General features: G+C 37.2%; 1 protein-coding gene and 1 long non-coding RNA gene across 2 annotated transcripts in view; one reads left to right on the forward strand and one right to left on the reverse strand.

Moving 5' to 3' along the window:
* AK5 (adenylate kinase 5) overlaps positions 1-23703 on the reverse strand; it is an 83335-nt gene that overhangs the window by 20133 nt on the left and 39499 nt on the right. Inside the window, exons 7-10 of the mRNA XM_068200028.1 lie at positions 23281-23371; positions 17265-17341; positions 3624-3666; positions 2453-2497 (exon numbers count right to left, since the gene is read on the reverse strand). Coding sequence (XP_068056129.1) covers positions 2453-2497; positions 3624-3666; positions 17265-17341; positions 23281-23371 — 256 coding nt within the window. The remainder of the gene's footprint in view (positions 1-2452; positions 2498-3623; positions 3667-17264; positions 17342-23280; positions 23372-23703) is intronic.
* LOC137479506 (uncharacterized) overlaps positions 1-23703 on the forward strand; it is a 71510-nt gene that overhangs the window by 4851 nt on the left and 42956 nt on the right. The gene's annotated exons all lie outside the window — the stretch shown is intronic.

Raw genomic sequence — 23703 nt, forward strand, 5'->3', positions numbered from 1 at the left:
ATTTGTAAACTTCTTCAAATGTACATCTTTAAAATTCTAGCTTTAAAACACCTTTATGAACATCTTATTATTTCCTCATGAAATAATACACACCTATGAAATGAGTCAACATCCTTAATGACACCTGAGCCCAAGACAGTTTTTCCCATTCCACTGCCCTACAGCAGCCTGCACTAACCCAACTTGTCTGCCCCCTCTCTAGTCAAGGTATCGTGGGCTGAACATCTCCAGCACTGCTCACTGCAGCAGAGCACTTTAACCACTGACATTTGGGCCTTTTTTTACTTCTTCCCATCCCCAACAGTTTTGTTCTGCTCCTGTGAGATTTCTTCATCTTTTTCTTTCACTCTTTAACCATTCACAATGATCAGATCTCAGCTCTTGACTGACATTTCATGCCTGCACAAGTGTGTGCATGTGGCTCTGTGTATAAAGCTAAACCTGGAGTGCTTGTGGATCAACAGGTGGTCACTGCAGATTTACCTGCCTGAAAAGGACACGGGGCAAAAGAGCTTGTGGCCACACCAGCATAGCTGCTGCAAGAAATCTGTCTCTGGGAATACCATTTACTTTCACTACCTAAGTGGAAAAAAGTCAAGATTTTGCAGACAAATGAGCAACCATGGGGGTCTCATTTTGTTCAAAAAATCCCAACAAACCCACAAAAAACCTCTCACTCTTCTCATAAGACTTTAAGAAACTTTTTAGGGGTGCAAGGATGCGGGGTGGAGATGGAGGTATTTTGGGGAAAAGCATAAATCATTCTAGATAATTTTTTGAAAATCAACCCATGTTTGGGACTCAGTAAAACTTTTCATAATAGCCTTTTTAACAAAGAAAACTGTGGTTTGATTAAGGCACAATTTATCTCTGCTAGCATTTACTAGAAAATCAGAGCAGGAATAACTAGGAAAAAGGTCTGATTTCAATTTTAAGCTGTAAGATGTCTACTAGATGTCCTATAAAAATTATAAATGACAATTTAAAATCACTCCTTGTAAAATAAAAAGATTCCCAGAGGCAAATGAAAAAAAAGCCTTTCCCATGGACAATTTAAGAGGCAAAATTTCTTCTGCGTGTTCTCTTTTTTCTTACAAATCTGTTTGTACAAACCCCAATGTTTTTTTTTAATAAGATATGCGAGACAGAGAATTAAAATTCTTCACTGTAGTGAACAGCAGGAACGTGTACATCAGTAAGCATGGATTACAGTTTGCTCAAAGACTAAAAATTAGGTTTTATGCACCCTTCCCTTAAGAAAAGTCTCCAGTGAACTCTTCAGTAACCTCATTTTAGTACTTCAAACACATAAAAATTGAGTTGCGATAAATTGTGTCAACTTGTATTTGGCATAAGAGAGCATGAGATAAAATTGCAACATGAGAACACTCTTTTAATAGAATCTTTTAGGTTGCAAGGAACTTCTTGGAATCGTTTAGTCAAACAACTGTATTACACTGGGATCAGGTACAGCATGTTGATCTCAACTCTGTCAGGTTGGGGTTTGAACATCTGTAGGCATGGAGACCCTACAGTTTCTGGGCAAGTTGAAACTTCCATTCACTTATTATTAATTTTGGAAGTTGTTTTTATTTTTTCCCCAGGAAAAACAATGCACAAATTGATTTAGTTTTATGTAAAATCCCCCATGTTCTGGTATCTCTCCTTAGGTCCTTGGAAATGTGTGTTCCTACTCTGGATTGAAAAGCAGTTCTAAAAACTGCTCAATACAAAAGCAATTATTCTTTCTAAGTAATTAGTACCAAGCTTTAAGATCAATCTTCTGGTTATGATTTGTTTTAAAAGATTGCTCCAAGTTTATGCTAATTATATTACTCACTATATATTATATCATTCACTATTATATTATATCACTCTTGTGATAAAGGGCATTAACATGGTGCTTTTACTCTCTGGATTTCCAAAAGCAATATAAAGTAAACCCTGGACCTGCAGAGCTTCAGTGCTAAGTATCATGCCTGGTAAGCAGCCTGTTGGCTTTTAACACAATGCTGAACACATGCAGAATTGAAAACTGTATTTAACAGAAGTTGCCTCAAAAATAAGGAAGGGAAAAGACCTGATATTTTTCAGCCAAATCTTAAACTTCTGAGTTGCAATCCAGTTTAGTAAAAATTTAATTTGTGCTGGTGAGGCAGCTTTGGTGTGGGAGGTCACACAACTGAAATGTAACTGCAAAAGAGCTAAGGTTATTTTGAACATGTTCACAATCCAAGGAGCTGCCTGCTCTGAGCTTTACACAACTTTTGATAGTATGGTTAGACCCAAGTTAATTACACGTTATTAAATCCTACCTCTCTTTCAAAAGACTAAACCAACATTGTAGAATAAATATTCTCAGCCAATCTATTTTGCTAAATAAATAACATAATCAAAGCCAAATAACATGGGAATATTCAAATGTAGCAGTTAAATTAGAAATCCTACTTACCGACAACAAAAATGATGTTTGATTTCCTTAGATCTTCTGAAAAGTCTAAAATGAAAATAAAAATTCTTTAGTGGCAAGAGTTACTAATTTTAATGCCAGCTACTTACCACACTAAATTGTGTAACACTCATGCAAGAGGATCCGATTTTTCTAGATTTACTTTCTGCTATAAAAAATAGATATACTTTCTCCATTCCAAAAGCAGCTATTATCGGTAAGCCTATTAATCTCTCCGTTTCGTAGTTGTCATTGCAGATATGATAAAGATATTTTACTTGAAAACAAACCTTGCAATACACATCAGTTCTTTAAAAAAAGAAAGGAAAAAAGAGAGAAGCAGATTCATTTTGATGTAATAATGCGATGTAACTCCTCCTTAGCCACTGCAGTTTCTACTGCGTATATTATTACATTATAATTGCTATAGAATCTTGTCCACCTCCCATTTACATTTTATACTCTCTGAAATGTAGTTCCTAAATTCCTCTGAGTCTCAAATTCAGCCAAATAATAACCATCTTAGCTGAAATCCAGGCAATACACTCACCAAAACTACGGTATGCATTACAGCTTTGTCTTTTACTGAAAGTGTATCTTTTGAAAAAGCAATTCCTTCTGGTCTGAGTCCCAGTCATTGCACTGATTATATCAGTACAGAAGGTGATCTTGCACCATGTGAGCCTGCTGACATTTTATTCCATCTTTGAGTTAATCACTTACAAGACACATATCTGATTTTGTTAATCACATACAAGACACCGCATACAATTTTGGGTTTTATTGTGTGGTGTGTAGACCTCTTATTACAAAAAAAATAATAAGGCATGAAAGGTTTTGCTTTATCCTTCCATTCCTCTTAGACTCTTAGCACCTTGTGCTTTCCAAAGAGCCTTTCATAACTGCCAATTTCTGAAAACACCTATGAGATTTGATGCTGAAAAAAATAATAATTTTCTAATAATTTTGGATCCATTGGCCAAAAGAGTATAGAAACATCTTCTACAAACTTTAAATTTCATTCAAAAGAATTCACTCGATAAAATTCCCTTGAGGCATAAAGTTCACAATATAAATCACCTGAATTCACTTTACTTTCTAAGTAACTATTTAAATAACAGGAAATCAAAGGTTTCAAAATTAAATGGCAATTGACACTGAAAAAGAAACTCACCTCCTGTGCTCTCATAACCAGAAAAACTTGACTGCTCCTCCTCCTGTTAATTAAGCAATTGACAAATTGAAATGGATATTCTGCATAGTTTGCATTTCTTCTTATATCTGCTGATCTGTATATCTTAATATGTATCTCTCTAAGCTCTCAGTTTTAATCTTTGTTGAGATATGGTTTACAGTGTCACAGAAATGCTGTTAGTGCTGTTGCAGTTGCTAGAACAGAAGCACAGAGAACCCAAGCTATCTTGAGATGATTCACTGTCCCATATAATGAATGGAGTTCCTCAGGATTGGGAATGAGGACTGGTGTTGTTTAACGTCTTTGTTGGTGACATGGACAGTGGGATCAAGTGCACCCTCAGCAAGTTTGCCAATGACACCAGGTTGTGCTTGAGGGAAGGGTTGCCATCCAGAGGAACCTGGACATACTTGAGAGTTGGGGCCATGTGATCCTAACGAAGGTCAGGGCCAAGTACAAGGCACTGCTCCTGCATCAGGGCAATCCCAAGCACAGTTACAGGCTGGGTGGAAGGATGGATCCAGTGCAGTCCTGGGAAAAAGGGCTTGGAGTCATTGGTGGATGAGAAGCTCCACATGATCCATCAATGTGCATTTGCAGCCCAGAAAGCCAACTGTGTCCAGGGCTGCATCAAAGGCAGTGTGGGCAGCAGGCTGAGGGAGCAGATTCCACCTCTCTGCCCTGCCCTCATGACACCCCACCTGGAGCGCTGCACCCAGCTCTGGGGCCCTGGCACAAGGACAGGGACCTGCTGGAGTGAGTCCAGAGGAGGTCACAAAAATGCTCAGAGGGCTGGAACACCTCTCCTAGGAAGACAGGCTGAGAGAGTTGGGGTTGTTCAGCCTGGAGAGGTCTCTGCAGAGATCTTACAGCAGCCTCCGAGGACCTGAAAGGGGCCTGCAAGAGACTTGGAGAGGGACTATTTCCAAGGACATAGAGTGACAAGGGGGAATGGCTTTAAACTGAAAAACAGTAGATTTAGATTAGATCTTGGGAAGAATTCTTCATTGTGAGGATAGAGAGGCACTGGAACATGTTTCCCAGAGATGTTATAGATGACCTGTCCCTGGAAGTGTTCAAGGCCAGGCTGGATGGGGCTTTTAGCAACCTGGTCTAGTGGAAGATATCCCTGCCTGCTGGGAGTTTGGAGCAAAATGATCTTTAAGGTTTCTCCCAACCCAGGCCATTCTCTGCTGTAATACTGGTTTTGTGAGGAATAGCTCTTCAGTGTCCAAATGCGCAACTCCCACATGATATATAAACAACCAATATGCATCCTGAATTTCTTCTGAAGTCACTATGGTATGATCAGCTATTAATAGTGAGAAAGAAATACTGGAGAAACTTCTAAAAGTGAGCTATAACATAAAGATGGTATTGGTCTTTGATCTGAAATATGTTTACCGTCTGAATGTAACACAAGCTACAAGTTGTTATAAAGGTGGTTGAAGTACAAGGAGAGGCTACAGCAGGGAAATAGGAGATGTAGCATGTTTTTTCTCCTAAGATTTAGTCACTTAAAATTATTTTGTCACTAAAATTATTTTGTCACATTACAATCAATGACAAATTACAAATAGTGGCCAGCAAGACTCAGAATGGGAATTCTTTATTGTTCTGATAAGTGAGAATTATATATATGCTGGACATAGTCTAGGTTATGAGGTGTCAGTATACTCACACCAACAATGCTTTAGCCTGGTCTGTAAAATATCAATAATAGCATTGACAGTAACACATCCTCATGTGACAGTATTACATTATCAGTGCCTAACATCAGCATGAAACATGTTATGTGAGTCATCTCAGTAGCATATGGCTCTCAAGCCATAGCTTCTGGCAGCACAGCTCTCAGAAATAGCCACCTTTAAATCTGTAGAGCTCCAGGAGTAGATGAAGTGACATGAACTGCAAGGTGATTGGAATGGGTAAACTGCTGCCCACTGTAATTTGCAGGGCTCATGCACGACCCTTGCAGGTTTCTCCTTGTGTTCCCATCATCACTGAAACTGAAGTACTCTTCATTGGGCTGAAGTACCATTACATAGGTTACACAAATTATTTTCATTTTTTGATTCACAGTAATTCTCAGCCTATTACACTGCAGCAGAAGAACTGCCATCTTAAAAAAAAAGCTGTCATTTTCAAGTAAGAGATTATTCTCTTTCCTACATTTCAAGTGACAATATTTACCCTATATCCATTATTTTTGGATGGAATAATACAATAAAATAATTGACCCTGCAAAGCATATATTGCATACAAAAGGCTTCATTTTAGATTCTGCTTCTTATAATGCCTTTGAAAGTTTACAGATCAAAATCCTTTTAGGCACTAAGTTTAGAGTAAAATTCCTTTAAAAATTAGGATCAGAATTCCAAGCTTACAATCAAATTAAAGAATTGAAAGCAACATTACTTCTATCAAGTTTTGCTTTTGTTCTCCCCTACGATTGCAGAAACTGCCTTCAACCAATTTTTGTGCTGATCTGGGTGAGGAGCTAGATGTGCTGTTTGGTTTGAGGTCCCTTGCAAAGAGTGACAGTCTGGCACCCTGTTTAATGCAGTCCCCCAGTGTTTGCACTTGACAATACTAATTTCTGATTGAGTCTTTCTAGCAAGCAGGTCTCTAAACTGTGAATGGCTTGACCTGTATCAGGCTGAACACACTGCTCTGCCTCCTTACCAGAGTGCTTTGGAAAATAACTGCGGGATTTAGCAAGTGATCACATCAGGCAAAGTCCCTCCAGTTAGATAGCAAATGGTATTTGACACCACACTGCCATCAGCAATACAGTGATTTAGCAGCAGTCTCTGTATTCTCAGTATAGCTGTTTCCATGTACTTGAAAGCAAAGGGAGGAAGATTACATCTTGTAATGAGCACCGAAGAAAGATGGGTAGTCTGTAATTTCAAATGCCTTTACAGTCAAGTTATATCGCCAAATATTATCTGGAAACATACCCATCAGTGGAGCACAGCTGTCTATGAAACTACTTAAACAATATCAAGAGTACATTAAAATAATTGCTAAATACAGAAGTTTGCTACCTGTAAAGAATCACTTATTTGACATTTGTCTTTAGAGTTGGAAAACACAGGCTTTGGACTGCCATTTTACTTGCCACTTATGTTGTAATTAATAAATATCTGACTGGTAGTAGATACTTCATTGGTTAATGACTTTTCAATTACTGTCATTGCTAGGTTGTCAGGTAAGTCCACAGAATCACAGAATGATGTGGGTTGGAAGATCATCTAGTTCCAACCCACCTTATTTCTGTAGTAACAAACTATGACAGTAAGTCTCAGCAAATAATAATGGAACTATATAGAATTCTTCAGAAGTTTCAATTTTGCTGCTAATGAATCAGTACTCTTAAGGCATATCAATAAAATAGATTTAATTTTTTATTCTAATGAAGGGATATTTTCTTCATTAGGACTTAGTGACAGCTGTTGTGAATGTCAGTTACCTGATGAAATGAGAAAGCTTTCCTGTTACCCATTGATAACCTCTGCTCCAGTCCTTGCATGTTTTAGTTGGGGTTTTGTTTGTTTTGGTTTTTTTTTTTTCATGGAAAAGAAAAGAGCTCTCCCTTATCACCTCATTGTTGTTTGAAAGCTTCTAGAAAAGAGTGGTGAAAAGTGCCTAATACATTATTCGGATTTCTAACAGATATAACTGGAGTTTCTCCTCCAAATTTACCAAAGATGGTAAATAATCACAGATAAAGGAGAAAAGAGGCAGTAGAATGAAACTGAATTTAAAATACAGCATGACTGCTGCTTAAAATTATGCTCAATTTTCAAGCTTGAATTTGAGAATGTAAATATTCCAAGGAATGTTTCAGACACAAATTATTTGAACAAATAAAAATTACATGTTTCTTTGCTGGTTTTATGCAAGGGCAGTGCTCCCTGGGAATGGATTTTATGAGCCATACCATTAAATTTGATTTATACTTCAAATCAATTTTTGAACCTGAGCTGCTTTCTGCAAGCTAAGTGTTAAAGTATGCCTCTGGAAAGCAGAAGTGGCTGTGCTCTGACCTCCTCTGCTCCAGAACTAATAAATAAGGTAAGACACAGTAGGAATACCCTCACCTTTCAAGTTTTTTTTTTTTTCCATCGAAAGACAAATTTTCTTATACACCTCATACTGCTCAGCAGAGTGGAGTTCTTTGTGTTGAAAAGGACTCAAGAAATTAAGATGAGGGTACAGAGCTAATGTTTGTGGAGGAGATTTTTGTTTGTTCAGAATGCATTCAACTGCAAAAACATCAGTGTTCATAACAGCATCGACAAAATTCTGACAGATGAGATCACTGTGATTCCCATTTAATTCTGGGTTTCTTGCAAGGACAAAACTCTGTGCCATTATCTCTAGTGAGGACAGGCTGAGGGAGCTGGGCATGGTCAGCCTTGAGAAGAGAAGACTGAGAAGGGGCCTAATCAGTATCAGTCAGTCTCTGAAGGGAGGTGTCAGAGGATGGACCAGGCTCTGCTCAGTGGTGCTGAGCAGTGGGACAAGAGGCAACAGGCAGAAACTGATGCACAGAAGCTCCACCTAAACGAGAGGAAGAACTTGACTGTGCAGGTGACCAAGCACTGGCACAGATTGCCCAGTGAGGTTCTGGAGTCTCCCTCACTGGAGATATCCAAGGGCCATCCTGTGCCATGGGCAGTGGGATGACCCTCCTTGAGCAGGGAGATTGGACCAGATGACTCACTGCAGTCCCTCTTCCCCCTTTCCCCATTCTGTGATTCTGTGATTATTCTTTCAAAACAAAACTTATTATCAGTTCTAAATACAATAATAATAAAAATTATACCTAATAGTTAGATATTAACCTATTTTTAACAGTCACAAGCCAAGATCAAATTATCTAGCTTTTAAATTTGGTTGCGATTTTTTTCAGATTTTGCATTTGTGTTCTTCAAGAACATCAAGAAAAGTATCTGTAGGTAGTTTCGAGAGGAAAAAGCCACAATCTGTGCACTATAGTTTGGGGGGATTTGGTTTTTGTTAACTTCTGCATATATTTATGATAACAAAAATGCATATGATTACTAAGTATGAAAGTGAAAGCAAAATCTATTTAGTTTCATATTGGTTTCCAGACACTGGAAAAAATTTCAAAGAAAGTACCTCTTAAGGGCATCAAGGTGTGCAACCAGAACACCCCTACCACGAGGGTAGCAGCAGTTTGCATCATCACAGCACTGTAAGAGTGTTCTGGTAAACTAAACACCTCATTTGCAATTTTAATATTAATTTGATTTAAAAGTCTGAACTAGAGGGGTCAGCATTATATGTAACTTGAAGAAGAACTGGAGCTTGATTTTTAAATATATTTGTGTTTTAAAGACATTAGAGACATTCAGTAACTATATTATCTATACAAAGTTTCTATCTATCACTGACTTTAAAACAGTTCTATGACATATAGTACTCAGTTAATTTTCACTTAGGTCTGTATTTATAGAAAGCTTCCAGTGCCTACAAAATTCTTTCTGGAAGTTATTGCTATTTTTCCTTTGGTATTCTTGTTTTCTGTAAATCACCATCTCTTCTTAAATTATTCTTCTCTATGAGGAGCATTTATGCTGTTTGGTACAAATTCTCCCAGGGACAATATTTTTTTTTTTTTTTTTTCTTACATCAAGCCACTGCAGCAGAGAAGTGAAGCAGGAGACCTCCTTGTGTGCTTGAACTGCAAACTTGCTGCTGCTCAACTCCTATTTTAGACAGCTGACAACAATCCTAATGAATGGATCCCTCACATCAGACACCTCAGCACTATCAGCACTATACGCAGAACCTCTCTGCCCTGACATCTGCCTTCTGAGAGGTGAAATTCAGTTGTTTGGGGTTTTGTTGCAAATGGTTTGGGTTTTTTTTTTAATGTATGTGGATTTTGTGGGCTTTTTGGGTTTTTTAAACTTTAGATAAGAAAGGCTTTTCTGCAGGCCAGTCTCAACTCAGTTTTCAAAAAGAAAAAGATCTTGGCATGGAGAAGGACAAGAATAGAGTGTTGCAAAAAAGCCTCCAAACTCAGTGTGTGATCTCTGATCCTATGATTTGCTACTATTCAGATAAAAATTGACAGTTGTACTCAAATTTTGCCTCTCAAAGGCCTTCTCTGCTTAACATTTGACAAGCATATTCAAGGTTTACTAAAACACGTATTTATCTATTATTAGGCAGTTTTATATCTTTCAACTTCTGCAGTATTTCTAAAGGACTTCTGTGTTAAGAAGGAATTGACTATCTGAAGAAACAGTCCACTGATTTGAGATGCACTGCTGTGAAGGAGTTCTAAAACTAGGCCACTTTTCACTCTTTATGACTGGTATTTAAGCCCAAAATGACTAACATTGACTTCACAATCTTGGGATACATAAGGAGTAAAAAAAAAACCAAATAGGAAACATATGGCTTTCTGAAAATACATAGGGGATTTTTTTTCTCTTACAGTGTACCCAGAGAAACCACTTTTCTGCTTTGATACAATACAAGTGATTTTAAGAGCAGTTGTTTATCCCAGAGAGTAAAACAGCATCTTTGCAATCACTGCAGTTTTATATGTGTATGTAAAAATATATAGGATGTACTTTAACAGTGATCAAGAAATACAAAGGAAATAAAATGGCACTTCCTTCTGCAGTATTTTAAGATATAGGAATTGTTACTATGAACGTTTTCAAGAAAGGGTTTTGGTAGCTGTCTTTAGGGATGCTGGGCTATGTGAACAGAACCAATCCACAATCCTTATGGCCTCTAAATCTAGGAGGCAGAGCAGGCTTAAAATACACCTTCACATTTCTCTATTAACTTTTGGTAGAAGAGGAAAAGTTCTGCTGAGGATCTTATTTGCATCAGCTGTGTGGGATACCTGATATTCCCCAAGAATTATGCAAGTTCTCTGGACTGTAAAGGTAGAACTCATAAATTTAGCTGTGAAGTTATATTTTGTTCATGAAGGCATAAAGCCTCACTTTGCCAGGGGAAGGGCAAGCTGGTGTGAGGAAAGAAGGTGCAGTATCCTACTGCTACTGCCTATAGCAATGATGGGGAGGTACTGTAAATTGTAATGCTTTTACTACAGGCATTTCCACAAGCCACAGAGGAGGACTTCATAATTTACTGCAGAATTATTCAGTGAGGCATAAATGCAGCATAAATTGAAGAATAATGTTGTCACTGCTGTTTAAATCTCCAGTAACTCACTTGAGCACACCATCATTTTAACGGAATCCCTGTGCTCTGTACTGCCCACCAGAGCTGCAGGCAGCAACTTTGACTTCAAAATTAGGAAAGAATTGGAATGCAAAGACTTCAACTAACCATGGCAGTTTAGTGTCCCCTAATATAATTATCACCAGAAACTAAGTTCAAATAACATCTGTGAAAGAAGAAGCAAACAACTGCTTCTGGCATTTCACAGAAAAAAGTGCAAGTTGACTCTTAGGTTATTTTTTGCCCATTTTGCCATGGTTTGCATGGGGGGAAATAAAGCAGGAGACTTTCCAACACATGCCTTTATTGCAGTGTACAATGGTGATTCTGAAAGAGAAAAAAAATTCTTTGTGTTTACAAAATTGTTTTGAAGCACCAAAATACACATGGTTTCAGCTTATTCAGGAAACATTTTGTAAGGCAAACTGTAGTACTTTGTTTCTAGAACTGTTTTTTTTTTTAAGCATTTAATGGGATAGTTTCCATGGTAACGTGAACTGAACAGATTGTTCACTGACTTCAGTACATTTCTATTAAACATCTTTTCTCTGTAGTTAGGCCTGCCTTTCCAGCTCTTTCATGTCTTTGGACGCTTATTCATTTTGCCTTTTTGCAGATATCCTTAAACTAGATTGGACACCACCTTTAACAAAAACAAGTGTTGAGAGAACAGTTTTACAACCATTCTCTGAGTATCCTCTCATTTTCTTTTCTATCCCTTATTCCTGTTTTAATCAGTTTCCCTGTATAACCAGAATCTGTAATTCAAATTAATACAACTTTCTATCAGTAAAAGAGAAATGGACATTGCAGAAATGTTCAGCATTAAAAGCTCAAAGGGCTTCTGGATACTCTTGGTCATTTTACTATGAGCTGCAATGTTTAATGCTGCACAGCATGTATGAATAAAACTGTTTTCATACCAGAAGTTTCTTATGTTCTCAAGTAAAAAGAAAGTACATGATTAATATATGACATTCTAATCTGACTCCTTGAAGAATTTAATTAATGTTTATCTGATTTTGAAAGGTAACTTTAGAAGTCTGAATGAAAATTTCTCCTGCTAATGAAGGTGTGCAGTTTGCTCTCTGTAGTATTGTAATGCTAACCCCAAAGTATTGTGTCCGAAGGGTTAAATAAATTACTTGGACTGAATCGTTAAGAGTAGGGAAAAGGGAGTCAAAGCAAAGTGACAGCTGATAGGAAACACAGCAAATGGAGGAAAATGGTTTAAAATGGAGGTCTTTGGTTTAATCCACAGAGCTTTAGTTAAATGAGGTTTTCACTTTGCTCTTGCCCATCAGTTTTATTAATATTTGTGTTCTGCCTCTGCATTGAAAAGAATCTCAGGAACTTTTCATTAAGTCTCTTGAATATTTAAGTTTCAAGCTATGCTAATCGGTCAGGCAGGAAATGTTGTTATAGTCTTGGTAGCAATGGAGTCTGTTTTGCATCAGTTCACTAAAAGCTTTTCTCCTGCTCTCCTAAAGCCTGGATTCCTCAGTGCTTTGGACAGGAAACTACACCAAGCTGTAAAATGAATTGTAACTACATGGCAAAAACTTCTAATTGAGAGCCTGTTTCCTCTTGTTAGAATGAGTAAGTGTCTTTCAGGGCTTTTTTCCTCCACTTGATTTTGGTTTTGCTTGTGAATTTTTCAAGTGAGCTGTCACATTTCTAATTATAAAACATTCTAAACTTGCAGCAAAGATTGGGTTATTCAATTTTTTTCATTGAGTTGACTGCTTGTCATTGTTGAACAGAAAACCTTTTTTTTACATCTAAGTCTTTGATACATTTAGGGGAGGGGGCAAAAAAAAAAAAAAAAAGAGGCAATCTCTTCTTTACACATACACTTGCATCTATCTAATTGCATCAGTAAATGCAGTATGACACTGCAAGGGCATGGAAATCTCTCAATTATGAACTGGTAACTCCCTGAAAGGCACAAAAAAGTGTTTCCATGTTTGGTAGATGTGAGGGTGGTGAGGCCCTGGAACAGGTTGTCCACAGAAACTGTGGATGTCTCATCTCTGGAAGCAATCAAGGCCAGTCTCTGAGTCAGTCTCTGAGCAACCTGGACTAGTGGAAGGTGTTCCTGCCCATGGCAGGCAAGCTGGAACTAAATGATCTTTACCATCCCTTCTAATCCAAACCATTCTATGAAATTTGTGACATCCTGTTCCAAATATTACTAGAGGCTAAACACATTTTTGAGGATTTTACTTGAAGTTGGCCTGATTTTCACATTTCCCAAATTCTATGGTTCTGTAAGCACTTGTACAGGAGTGTATCCATTCTCTAGTTGCCTGACAGTGTGTTTTAACTTTTTTTTAAATTACTCTAAATATTCCTCAGGCTAGTTAAGGTTCTCCTGAAGGGCTTGTTTTCATGAGAAAATAATTGGATGCCCTTTTCTTCTGGAACTCTTTGATAGGATTCACTGATGCCAATTCTTCAGCACTCCCTTTTGGCCTGAATGCACTTGAAATAAGCCAATTGGTAGGTTTCTAATTAAAAATCCAATTGTTAAAAATAAAAACTTTCTGATCTCTAGAAACAAGTGGGCATTATATTGATAGTTTCTCTCACAAAGTTGTATGACAATTTCTGGGAAACTGAATGACAAGTATAAATGAACACAGTGAGCTTTAAAAACCTTTATCACACTCGAGAGTATTCCAGCAGCAAAGAAAAATCCTTATTAAACCAGACACTAGTCATGACAGCAAGTTCTGCAAATTGAGAATACTCTTTAAAGTTGTAGCACTCAGAAATGCCTGACCCAAAATATATTCCTGAAGCCTTAATATGGGTTAAATAACCTGAAATTGACCACATTACTTTGCTTTTATGTTACCCAATCAAGTCATGAGTAGTGTAATCATTATTCCAAAATATGCTGTAGAGATTGCTAAAACATAAGACCTTAGCTGGTTCTTCCATAAGGCATTCTCAACGAGAGGTACTACCTGCTTCATTTATTTATTTATTTCTATTTTTCAGAAAAATTTATTTATAAGTAATTCTAAAAAATTATATTATTCCTTTTATAATACAGGATTTCACAGATCTGAGACAAAACTAGAAAAATAGTTATTAATGATTTGGAGAAAAGACTGGGATTTTTAATGTTTTTTTAAAAAATGGGTATTTCCCTCCTGCCTTTCAGTGCTGTAGGGACTTAGTGATTACAAGTGTTCTAGTTCTTCAAGCATTCATGCATAGCCAGTAGAAAACAATCAGCTGACTTTTAATTTAGTTACATAAATTTAATTGAATGATCATTTATAAAATGTACAATTCAAAGCTCAAGCTTTCTCTGAGTTGTTTTTAATTCAATTTCCCCAGCATACTCTTCCAGAAAAGCCAGATCTTAATTAGCACTAGTGTTGCTTTGCACAATTTCAGCAAAAGGTATCAGGTGTTTCTGGGAGCACTTCGCCCTCCTACATGAGCAAAGGACTCCATCAGTGGCTGGAACCACACCTTGCTCCTGCCTACCAGTGGGAGACATTAATCTGGAAGAAGTAATGTACATCTGAGGAACTCAGATGCTTTTCTGGCTTAGTTTACACTGGAGATTGTCCTGGCTCATTCCAAGAATGAGAAAATGCAAAAGTATCTGTGTAAGTCCATTTCAGCTGTGCCAAGACACGCATTGCCAGCTGTGGCTTTGTCTTCTGTGTGACCCCCAACTCTTGTTCAGTGACTACCAAGATGTTGCCCTAAAATTCAACCATTTTTAGCAGCTCAGCTGTGTAAGGTTGCTTGGAAACCAGCCTCCTTATCCCCCATGTTCTCATGACAGATTTCCTATGCAATAACATCACTGCATGACACATTTGTATCCAGACACACATTCTTTTTCCACTTGAGATTCTCTGAGTAAAGGTTGTTGATGCTTCACACAATTCGTAAACAGCATGTGGTAAATCACTGGAGTATTAAATCACTGCCACAGTCAAAATGAACTCAAGTTTTGAATGTGAGCAGTTCCTCACTCCTGAATTTAGTTATTGATCTTTCCTTCCTGAGAGTAATTCCTCATTTTGTTTTTCAGACCAGGCAGCAAGGTGGTATTATGACTTCAAGGTAATCTCTACTGCCTTTTTTGCTTTTGCATATTTTTGCATATAACACTTGCTTCTATAATTTCAAATTAGTTGCAATTGCTTTCTCCTTTATATTATCTTTATATTTGTACAGGGCATCTCATATAAACTGTGTGTGCATTTATTTATTAGTAATATAAATATTTATTTTTTAAATGTTGCAAAAATTTATCAAATGCCAACTTGCAGTCGAAATGAGTTGGTGTCAGCCATTTCATATTTATATAGCTGTCCTTGACTGATGGGGTTTTATCACTGTTTTAGCTTCATTTCTCCTTCTTTGTTTGTTAACAGTATTGCACTCTTGCCAGAATGGCAATGTGTTAGTTTAGCAAAACAATGAGATAAGCAAACTGCCACATCTGGCAGAAGGAATATTTGCCATTGACAAAGACAAGAAGGTCCCATCATAGTCTTGTTCAATCTCATGTGAGAATCACATGCATTCAAAACTGCAGTGCTTTTATGGACAGTGTAATGTATTATCAATGAACTATATAGTTTGAAATTATTACAATATCAGTATAATTTTCATGTTTCTGTTAATTTTATTTTATTTTGTAACTAAAGAACTTGTGATTATTATGTAAACATTATGAACCAAGACTATAATTTCTTTAGTGTATGTACTCTTCCAAAAGAACCTATTTTAAATGTCATTAAAATACAAAATTTAACATCAAAATAGCCAAGCATAATATAAATATAGATTCTGCCTTATAGGCCTAAATGCTTAAATAATAAAGTACAGTACAGACAAAGATAATGGGAAATATAGAAGTTTCCTGAGCAGAGAATGTTTTAAGAAGAATTTATGAAAGAATGGGATTTAAAGGGGATGTGAAGACAGAGGCAAGCTGCCTCATTGAAAAACAGTCAAGCTGAAATAACTGAGCCAAAAAGAACAGTAAAGGGATCTAAAAATCAAAATAAATGAATGGACCTAGAACATATAGCATTTTGCAGGTGAGGATAAAGTGTTGCATTGTTAAAGAAAACCAATGAATGATCCAATCATAATGAAAATTCAGTTTTGTTGGCCCTCATTTTGTCTCTAGTTTTAAAATGTCACAAGAAAAGATATCTTTTGCAAGTAATGAGAAAAGAGGTGAGAACATTTGCAACTGCATTTTGTTGAATGACAACAGAAACACAAATTAACATTCTGTGCCAAGCTGCTTACAAATCTAGAGAGATGTTTGTGGTACTCATGAAGAAAATACAAGCAGAGTCATGCAAAAGTGGAAGACAGGAAGCAAAACATACAAAACCACCACCCTTAAGTATGGTGGTGTGATAGACAGATGGCTTTTTTTTTTTAATTCTAATTAATTCTTTTAATGCTTATCCACAGCACAGTAACAAGCACACAACCCTTATCCTCAGTGCAGCATCCAAGCCTCAGGAACCTCCCATGTTTCAGTTTGTGCCCACTGCCTCTTGTCCAGTCACTGGGCACCAGAAAATGCCTGGATCCATTTTCTCTGCATCTTCCCTTCAGACTTCTGTACACTTTGATGAGCCTTCTCTTTTCCAGACTGAACACTCAGGTCTCACCCTTTCCTTGTAAGAGAGATGGCCCAGTCCCTTAATTATCTTAGTGGTCCTTTGCTGGAATTTTTAAGTATCTCCATAAGTATTACTAAATCCAGAATTGAACAGTATTCCAGATATGACCTTACCAGTGTGGATGTGAAAATTATAGGGGGAAGATATATAAAACCTTTTTTTCCTTCCTCTCTCTGGCATTATTCCTATATACAAGGAAAACTCTTATACACATTTAGTTTTCAGATGTGAATTGAAAAGGATCAGTAGAAAGGCTGGTTTCAACATACTGTAAGGCTTTGTTGTTTTTTATTCCTAAAAACATTTTTTCATAGGGAGAATGATTGATTTGGCTGTAGTTTTATTTCACACTTCTTATACTGCACTTTTGAAAAGTTTTTCTTCTTAAATATACAACAGACAGTGCATTTTAGCAATTCTGTTTGTCAAATTTGCCAACATTTTTAAATTTATGGAGAAAACTCAGCAAAGCACAGTAATGGAAGATACAGGCTCTTAATACTACAATAATATTCATTCTTTTTTCCTAACCAGAAAGCTACATCTGTGTATCATGAATTTACTTATGTTGCACTTAAGAATCCATTTACCCTATCCTTAAAGTGCCATCACCTTGTTTAGACAAATTTTATAGCACAGTATGTACATAAACTAGAAAACTGTCTAGAGCGAAGCCATATATAAAGAAAATTACCTGGTCTTCAAAGTCAAATTCTGTATAAACAGCATCTCCAGAATCCATAATCAGACTGCAATCAAGTTCATTTGGCCCTAAAATAGGAAAGAAAATTAGAATTCAGAAATGGATTGAAAACTTTTCACTTTATGTGGTGGAACACTGTAATATTTCCAATTGTCTATATCTGTGCAAAAACTGTGATCCAAGGAACCAACCATTCAGGTTTGCTGGAGTGCCCAGGTGAAAGAAATCGTCTCCATTTCATCCTCTCCTACCCCTTCCCAAGGAGACTGTGAGGCTCTGCCCTTCTCCTTGTCATCTTCCTGTGGCAGGACCAGGAAGAATACAGACTCTTGCACTTGGGATGACAAAATTCATGTGTTGAGAAGCCTTGACCTGTCTGAGCTTTATAGTTTAGCTTCAGCTGAACTGCTGAAGATGCAGGACAACAGAAATTGAGCTTGATATTTCAAGAACTCATGTAGGGGAGGAGTCATTGCTAAACCACAGTGGGAAGATAAACCACCAATAATGTTTCTATATAAACATATGAAAGCTGTAACACGGTCATCATATTCTGGCACTGTCACCCCATTCAGATAATCTCAGTCCTGGGCAATAAAGAAGGAAATGGTCTCCTGGGTCCTCCAGACAGTGCAGCCCTAAACCAAATACTGCACATATTCTAAACACCTCTAAAATGTCAATAGGCATGAGACTATAGAAGTCACTTTCACAGCATTAGTAAAATGAGAATAACAAAAATATTGTAATGATACACAAAAACCTAAAAATTATAACCAGCTGGCCACAGATGAGTCCAACCACTCACTTCATGTAGGGAGCAACAGGTAACACCAGGGAAAGTGTAAGCCGTGTTTTGTTTTGTCTCCTCATGTCCTCAGTGAAACAAGATCACTAATGAAGAAAACAATCCCCTCCTTCCTGGGTTACAGGTGTCTCTGCCTGGTATGATGTTCCTGCAAGCACTGGCACTAAGGGTACATAGTTTTAAGCCTATTGCTGACCTGGAGTTGTTTTCTCACCATTAGAGTTGTTTGTATGGGTGGTTGCTGTAACAAGCACTATCAATAACAGATTTTTGCAGTTTGATTTGTGCCAGATGCATTTATATATTATCTGGGTTTGTTTGCTTTAGAAGTTTGCATAGTAATAATCTGTGTGGGTGGTGAAGTAAATATCCCTGACAGAGAGAACAGAGGAGAGGAGCTGGATGTCATGATGACCAAAAACTGTAACTGCATGGTACAAATGATGATTCCAGGGTGTCTTCATTCGCAATCCTTATCACAATTACTGCCAAATTAATCTTCAATTTAACTTTCTGGAATACATAAGAAATACCAGGGAAATACCTGCATCTACCATCTGATGGTGTTTTGGTTCCTCACTCCCCTGCCCCCACCCCCAATGCTCGTGTGTAGTTTTTCAGATTGCTATAAAAAAATTACAGAAAGGAATTATATTCCTGGTCCAGCAGTGTCACATGTACACATACAGCATGTTCTCTGGTATGTACACTTTATGGTCTTTTGAAAATACCTTTCCCTAAAAGATATATGCAAGGAAATAGATTTCCAGCTGCTGAAAGAATCTTGATTTTTTGATTTATCTTACGCAGCTGACATTTCACTCTTAATATCATGTCATTGTTGATAATATAATTTAACTAAGTCTCAGTTGTCACTGGCACTGGCCTACTCTGACACATCAATCACTACTAAAGGCACTTGTTGGCACTTTATTAAAGGCACTTGATTAACTGTCACTTAACTACCAAGAGTAGGACATATTCTTAGCTAGAAACATTAGTATGAAATATGGTGCTGCAAACTTAAATGTAAAGGTCAGGCTGAAAATGAATACTCATGCATAATGTATCTTAAGTGATAAAAGCCATAATGGTTATACAATTTTAATATGGTCAAGCATCTTAAAACCTTTTCTTTTTTTCTTGAATGAGAATACCGGTGTCCTTGGAAAAGCATCGCTTCTTCCTAAGGTATATTCAAGAAAAATTGAAAATCAGTCTTTTTTTTAATGGTTTAATGAAAACTAACAAACCCCATAACCATCTATCACTGAACAGTGCCCAGATTTCTTTACCCTTCTCAAATTGCCTAAAGACAAACCCATGAGAAACGAATTGAAGCAAATGGCTATTCCCAAGACAAGATAAAGTAATTAAGGGACATATCAGAGTTCTTGCCATATCCCTGGTGCAGCATGATTAGTGTGCTATGCTCCAGCTCAGTTTGTTGTTGGAGGGAGCATATTTTGCTAAGATTGGACTAAATCTTCCTAAAACAGGTCTTGCAGGGGAGAACAATGAGCTCATTAACTATGGCTTGTAGGCAGGCAGCAGAGGCACACCAGGGAGCCCCTTGGCAAGGTACTGGCAGTCAGGAATCCTGCTCTAGGCAGAACTCCAGACAAGGCTAAGGCCAAAAGGCGAGCCTTGGAAAGTGCATAATTCAAAACTCGGCTCAGGTTTTCTAAAGGCGAGTTTAAATCAGCAACATTTTGTGTAAAACCTGTGGCAATGTTTATCTATCAAAGGTGAAATGCACAATGCCGTCTTAAGGAAAGGAGGAGGACTGGTTAAAGTGTTTGGAAGCAAACATGCCCTGCTACTTTCAGTGAGACTGCACGCTGCACATCTCATGTCTGACAACAAAACAGTCGATCATAAATAAGTTTTATTGCCTTTTCTGAGTAAGTTGCATTGCTTTTCTTTTGCTAAGTTGGTACTGTGAGAACTAGGCTATAAAAACAATTCATACTTCTCTATTAGGAGGAAAGGCTTACAGTCTGATTTGTCTTAATTCCTTCAAAAGGGTGTCCCATTCCACCAAATAATCTCTTGGCTCAAATAAGCTCTTGGTTAACTTGGAGCCTTCCTGTGCTTATACGAACCTTTAGGAAGTGATCTGAGTAACTTTATCAATTGCAAAAGGGGAAATTCAAGTTAAAAGTTTAAGAAAGCCCATGAAAGTTCTACTGCCATGGAGAATAACTTGCCAGCACCTGATCTGAAAAGGTACCCTTAGGGTTTAAAATATGTTTCCTTGATTGCATTAATAAGGTTAAGGCAAGGGAGACCTGGTCACTTTCATGTGCCCTGTGTTTTCCTTAGACAAAAAAAGAGAGGATTTTATTAGGTGCAGTACTGCACAATTAAAAAATAAAGCAGTTGAAAGTTTTTATTAAATCCCCATTAACCAAATCATCAGGTCTCTGGGTAGAAACTGGCTGAAATACACGAAAGCAGAGAGCTAGAATGCAATCCTTCTTTTTGCCATGTTTTGTATCTTGACACTGAAGGCATCTTTCATAAAAATTTGTCTTGTGAGGAATCCAAGAGCACCCAGTGACACAGCACAGAGCAACAAGGTTAATTAAAGGTGGCTGCAGTTGTACATGGATGTACTGACAGGTGCTACCCCTGCAAGTCTGACAGTCAGGAACAGTGACACCCCTGTACCAGAGGGGTGCACGGCTGTGCTCAGTCACTTCCTTCACCATGGGGCCATATTTTATGTTTTATGCTGTATTTTACATAATTCTTGTTGCTGCTAAGCTGGATTGCACAATATTGATCATGGAAAGCCGAGAGAGTGTGGCTGTTACAGGCAGGTGTGTAATTCCTACCATAGAGATGCACCCCAAAGCCCAGGGGATCATGGCTGTAAAGTCTCTGGTCCTATAAAGCATTTCAGTGTTTTAAGCCTGGGTTCATGGCACTTTCTCTGAAAATGTGTTCATCCTTAAGTTGTCACGAATGCAAATGTCAAGCATTGCTTTTTCGTAGTTCACAAAATTCATCTGTACAATGAAAATAGACTGTACTGATCTGTCTAAATTTATGTGCAGTTGACTTCACTTCCCATCACAAGGTAGCTATGACCCATCATGCAAATTAATTAAGTCTGCTCCTTGGACCATTTGTGTTTAGCAAATCAGCTAATAAATTTCCAATCTTTGCTTAAATACATTACCTATTTTGAATCCTGCTAGCAATTCTATTCAATATGGTTCATTGGCTCAAATATGCCCATACTCATATTTTAACAATGATAGTATTCACACAGTTCAGCACTGTCATAAAAGCAATCTAAGCCTATCCCATGAAACATACCGCTTCTCTTAATAACATGTTTAAACTCAATAAAATAAAAATGTCTTTTTATGTTATGGAACATGCTCTGAAGCACCATCTAATAACTCAATTAATACCTGTTGCATATAAGCATTTGGGCAAGACAAATGCTTAGAAGATAAATTTCAAGTGGAATAATATAGAAATAATTTGTTGAAGCACTGATTAATATTAGAATGATTACATTTTAATTTTCCTCTCAGTAAGATGCTTCTAATACAAATTTTATTGCAACCTTACACTGTTGAGTTTCATGACAGGTTGTTGCTCTTGGCAACGGTCTTAATATGTTGTAGAAGGCAACAATGAGAAAATTGTATTCTCATCTATAAACATTTTAGTTGTTTTCTTTTGGTACATATTGTTACAAAGTTGATTACAACTGGATTTTACAGGTATAACATGAATTTGATGTAGAGGCGAGAAAATATTAGAAATACTATGTTTATTTTAGCTACATCCAACTACAGTATATAGCAATATAACTAATAAGATTAGAAGACAAGAAGTGAGATCAAGACATGCTGGAATTGCAACCTCTAGAAATTAAACACCTGATCTCATAGAAACCCTCATCGAACCCTCAAATTTCATTATTATCAGTGCTCAAAGTAGGCACTAATTAGGTGATTGTGGCATGGCATCTGCTCATGGCTATCCAATTATTTTGGTGAGGGATTTATTAAATAGATCAGACTTTCAAGGAACTGACTGGAACTCATCCAGAATCACAAACAGTTTGTGCAAATTGCTTAGCTCTTGTCAAGCTGTTTGTCAGAGTTTGCACCTTTATGACACTTCTTTCCTCTTCCTCCTGTCCAGAATTTAAATCAGTCAGGGAATCCAGAGGCAATTAGCAACACAATGTTGTACAGTGGGAATGCCATGTTAGGTTTGGGATCAACCTCTTTCCTCTATGAATAATGCTAAGCACAAAAGAAATAAGTGTGCCACCTAACAGAGAAATAAATTCATCTTTATTCTTGTGCCTCTTATCTCAAGGGTGACCACTAGAATCCTGTGAATCACTAGAATTTTTAGCTGATGTACTTGTTATAATTCTCATCATCCTCCCCAACCCCAACTCCCCTTGCATTCACTGCCCTCACCCTCCCCACCTTGCTACTTCATCTTTATCTCATTTAGAACATTATCCAAAATTTATTTTTGTGTGCTGGTTCAGAAGACATTTATGACATCATCTACATATGTAACCCTGCTAGCTGATTTGAAAAACAGCCAGGGGTGCCATTGTAAAAGGAAGAAGTTGTGAAGTTACCAAGGAACATTCCTCTGTTGTCCTCAAGCAAAACATTTCTGACAGATGTTACGGATTTTCAGTGCTTTGATTTTTAGCTTCAATTCTTTTGCAGTCCTTTATCTCTCAAAGGCTTTACTTTGAAGAAATTCAAGCCCCAGTAAGCAAAAATAATAAATAAACAAATAAATAAAATGCTCAAACGCTTGACTTATATTCACACACCAATTATTAGGGAGGAAGTATGATCATTGATCTCACAGGACTGATTTTCTGGTGAACACCAAGGTATCACTGGAACTGAAACAGCTGACAACTGAAATTTAAAACTTATATGATTTTTATATTAATAGTATAGCTTAGTGGACTTGCCACAGTATTTCAAGGTTAACTTGTTGATAAACAAGTTGTTGGATAAGTAATATGAAGTTCCCAAATATAAAGAGATTTTTTTTGTCCCTGATTGTGCAAAGGCTTGATGTCGGTCAAGACTGCTACAGTACCTAACATCCAAGTTGAAGAATATGAAGGAGGCATCCCAATGTCAAATGCAGTACAATAAATATGGCTCTTTAAATCTTAGATAAACTCACCTGCTGCAGTCTCTTTGTTTGCAAATAGTTTATTGTCAACTGCTGAACTTATGTCAGAGAACACTTCTTCTTCATCTCTGTCTGCGTCAAACTAAAAAAGAAAAGAAAGAAAGTTGGCAATCAGGCACTGCTTACTACTTGGCTGAACATCAACATGTACTGTGACTTCTCACCCCAAGCCTTCCTGACAGGAACCCTTCTGTTTTAATGTGTGCAGTCCATTGCTTTAGGTATGAGTAATTTAAATTTTGACTTTAATTTTGTGAAGTTTTTTCTAGGCTCAGTCTGACAGGTTTCTTTTTATGGCCAGGTGACTATGGCATGGGAGAAGTTCTGCTACAGTGACATGCTTGACAGTGGGTTTGTGATTTTCCTTATTGTATTTATTAATTTCGATTTATTTAGATCATCACATATTCACAT

Source organism: Anomalospiza imberbis, chromosome 9 (assembly GCF_031753505.1).
Source record: "Anomalospiza imberbis isolate Cuckoo-Finch-1a 21T00152 chromosome 9, ASM3175350v1, whole genome shotgun sequence".
Lineage (NCBI taxonomy): Eukaryota > Metazoa > Chordata > Aves > Passeriformes > Viduidae > Anomalospiza > Anomalospiza imberbis.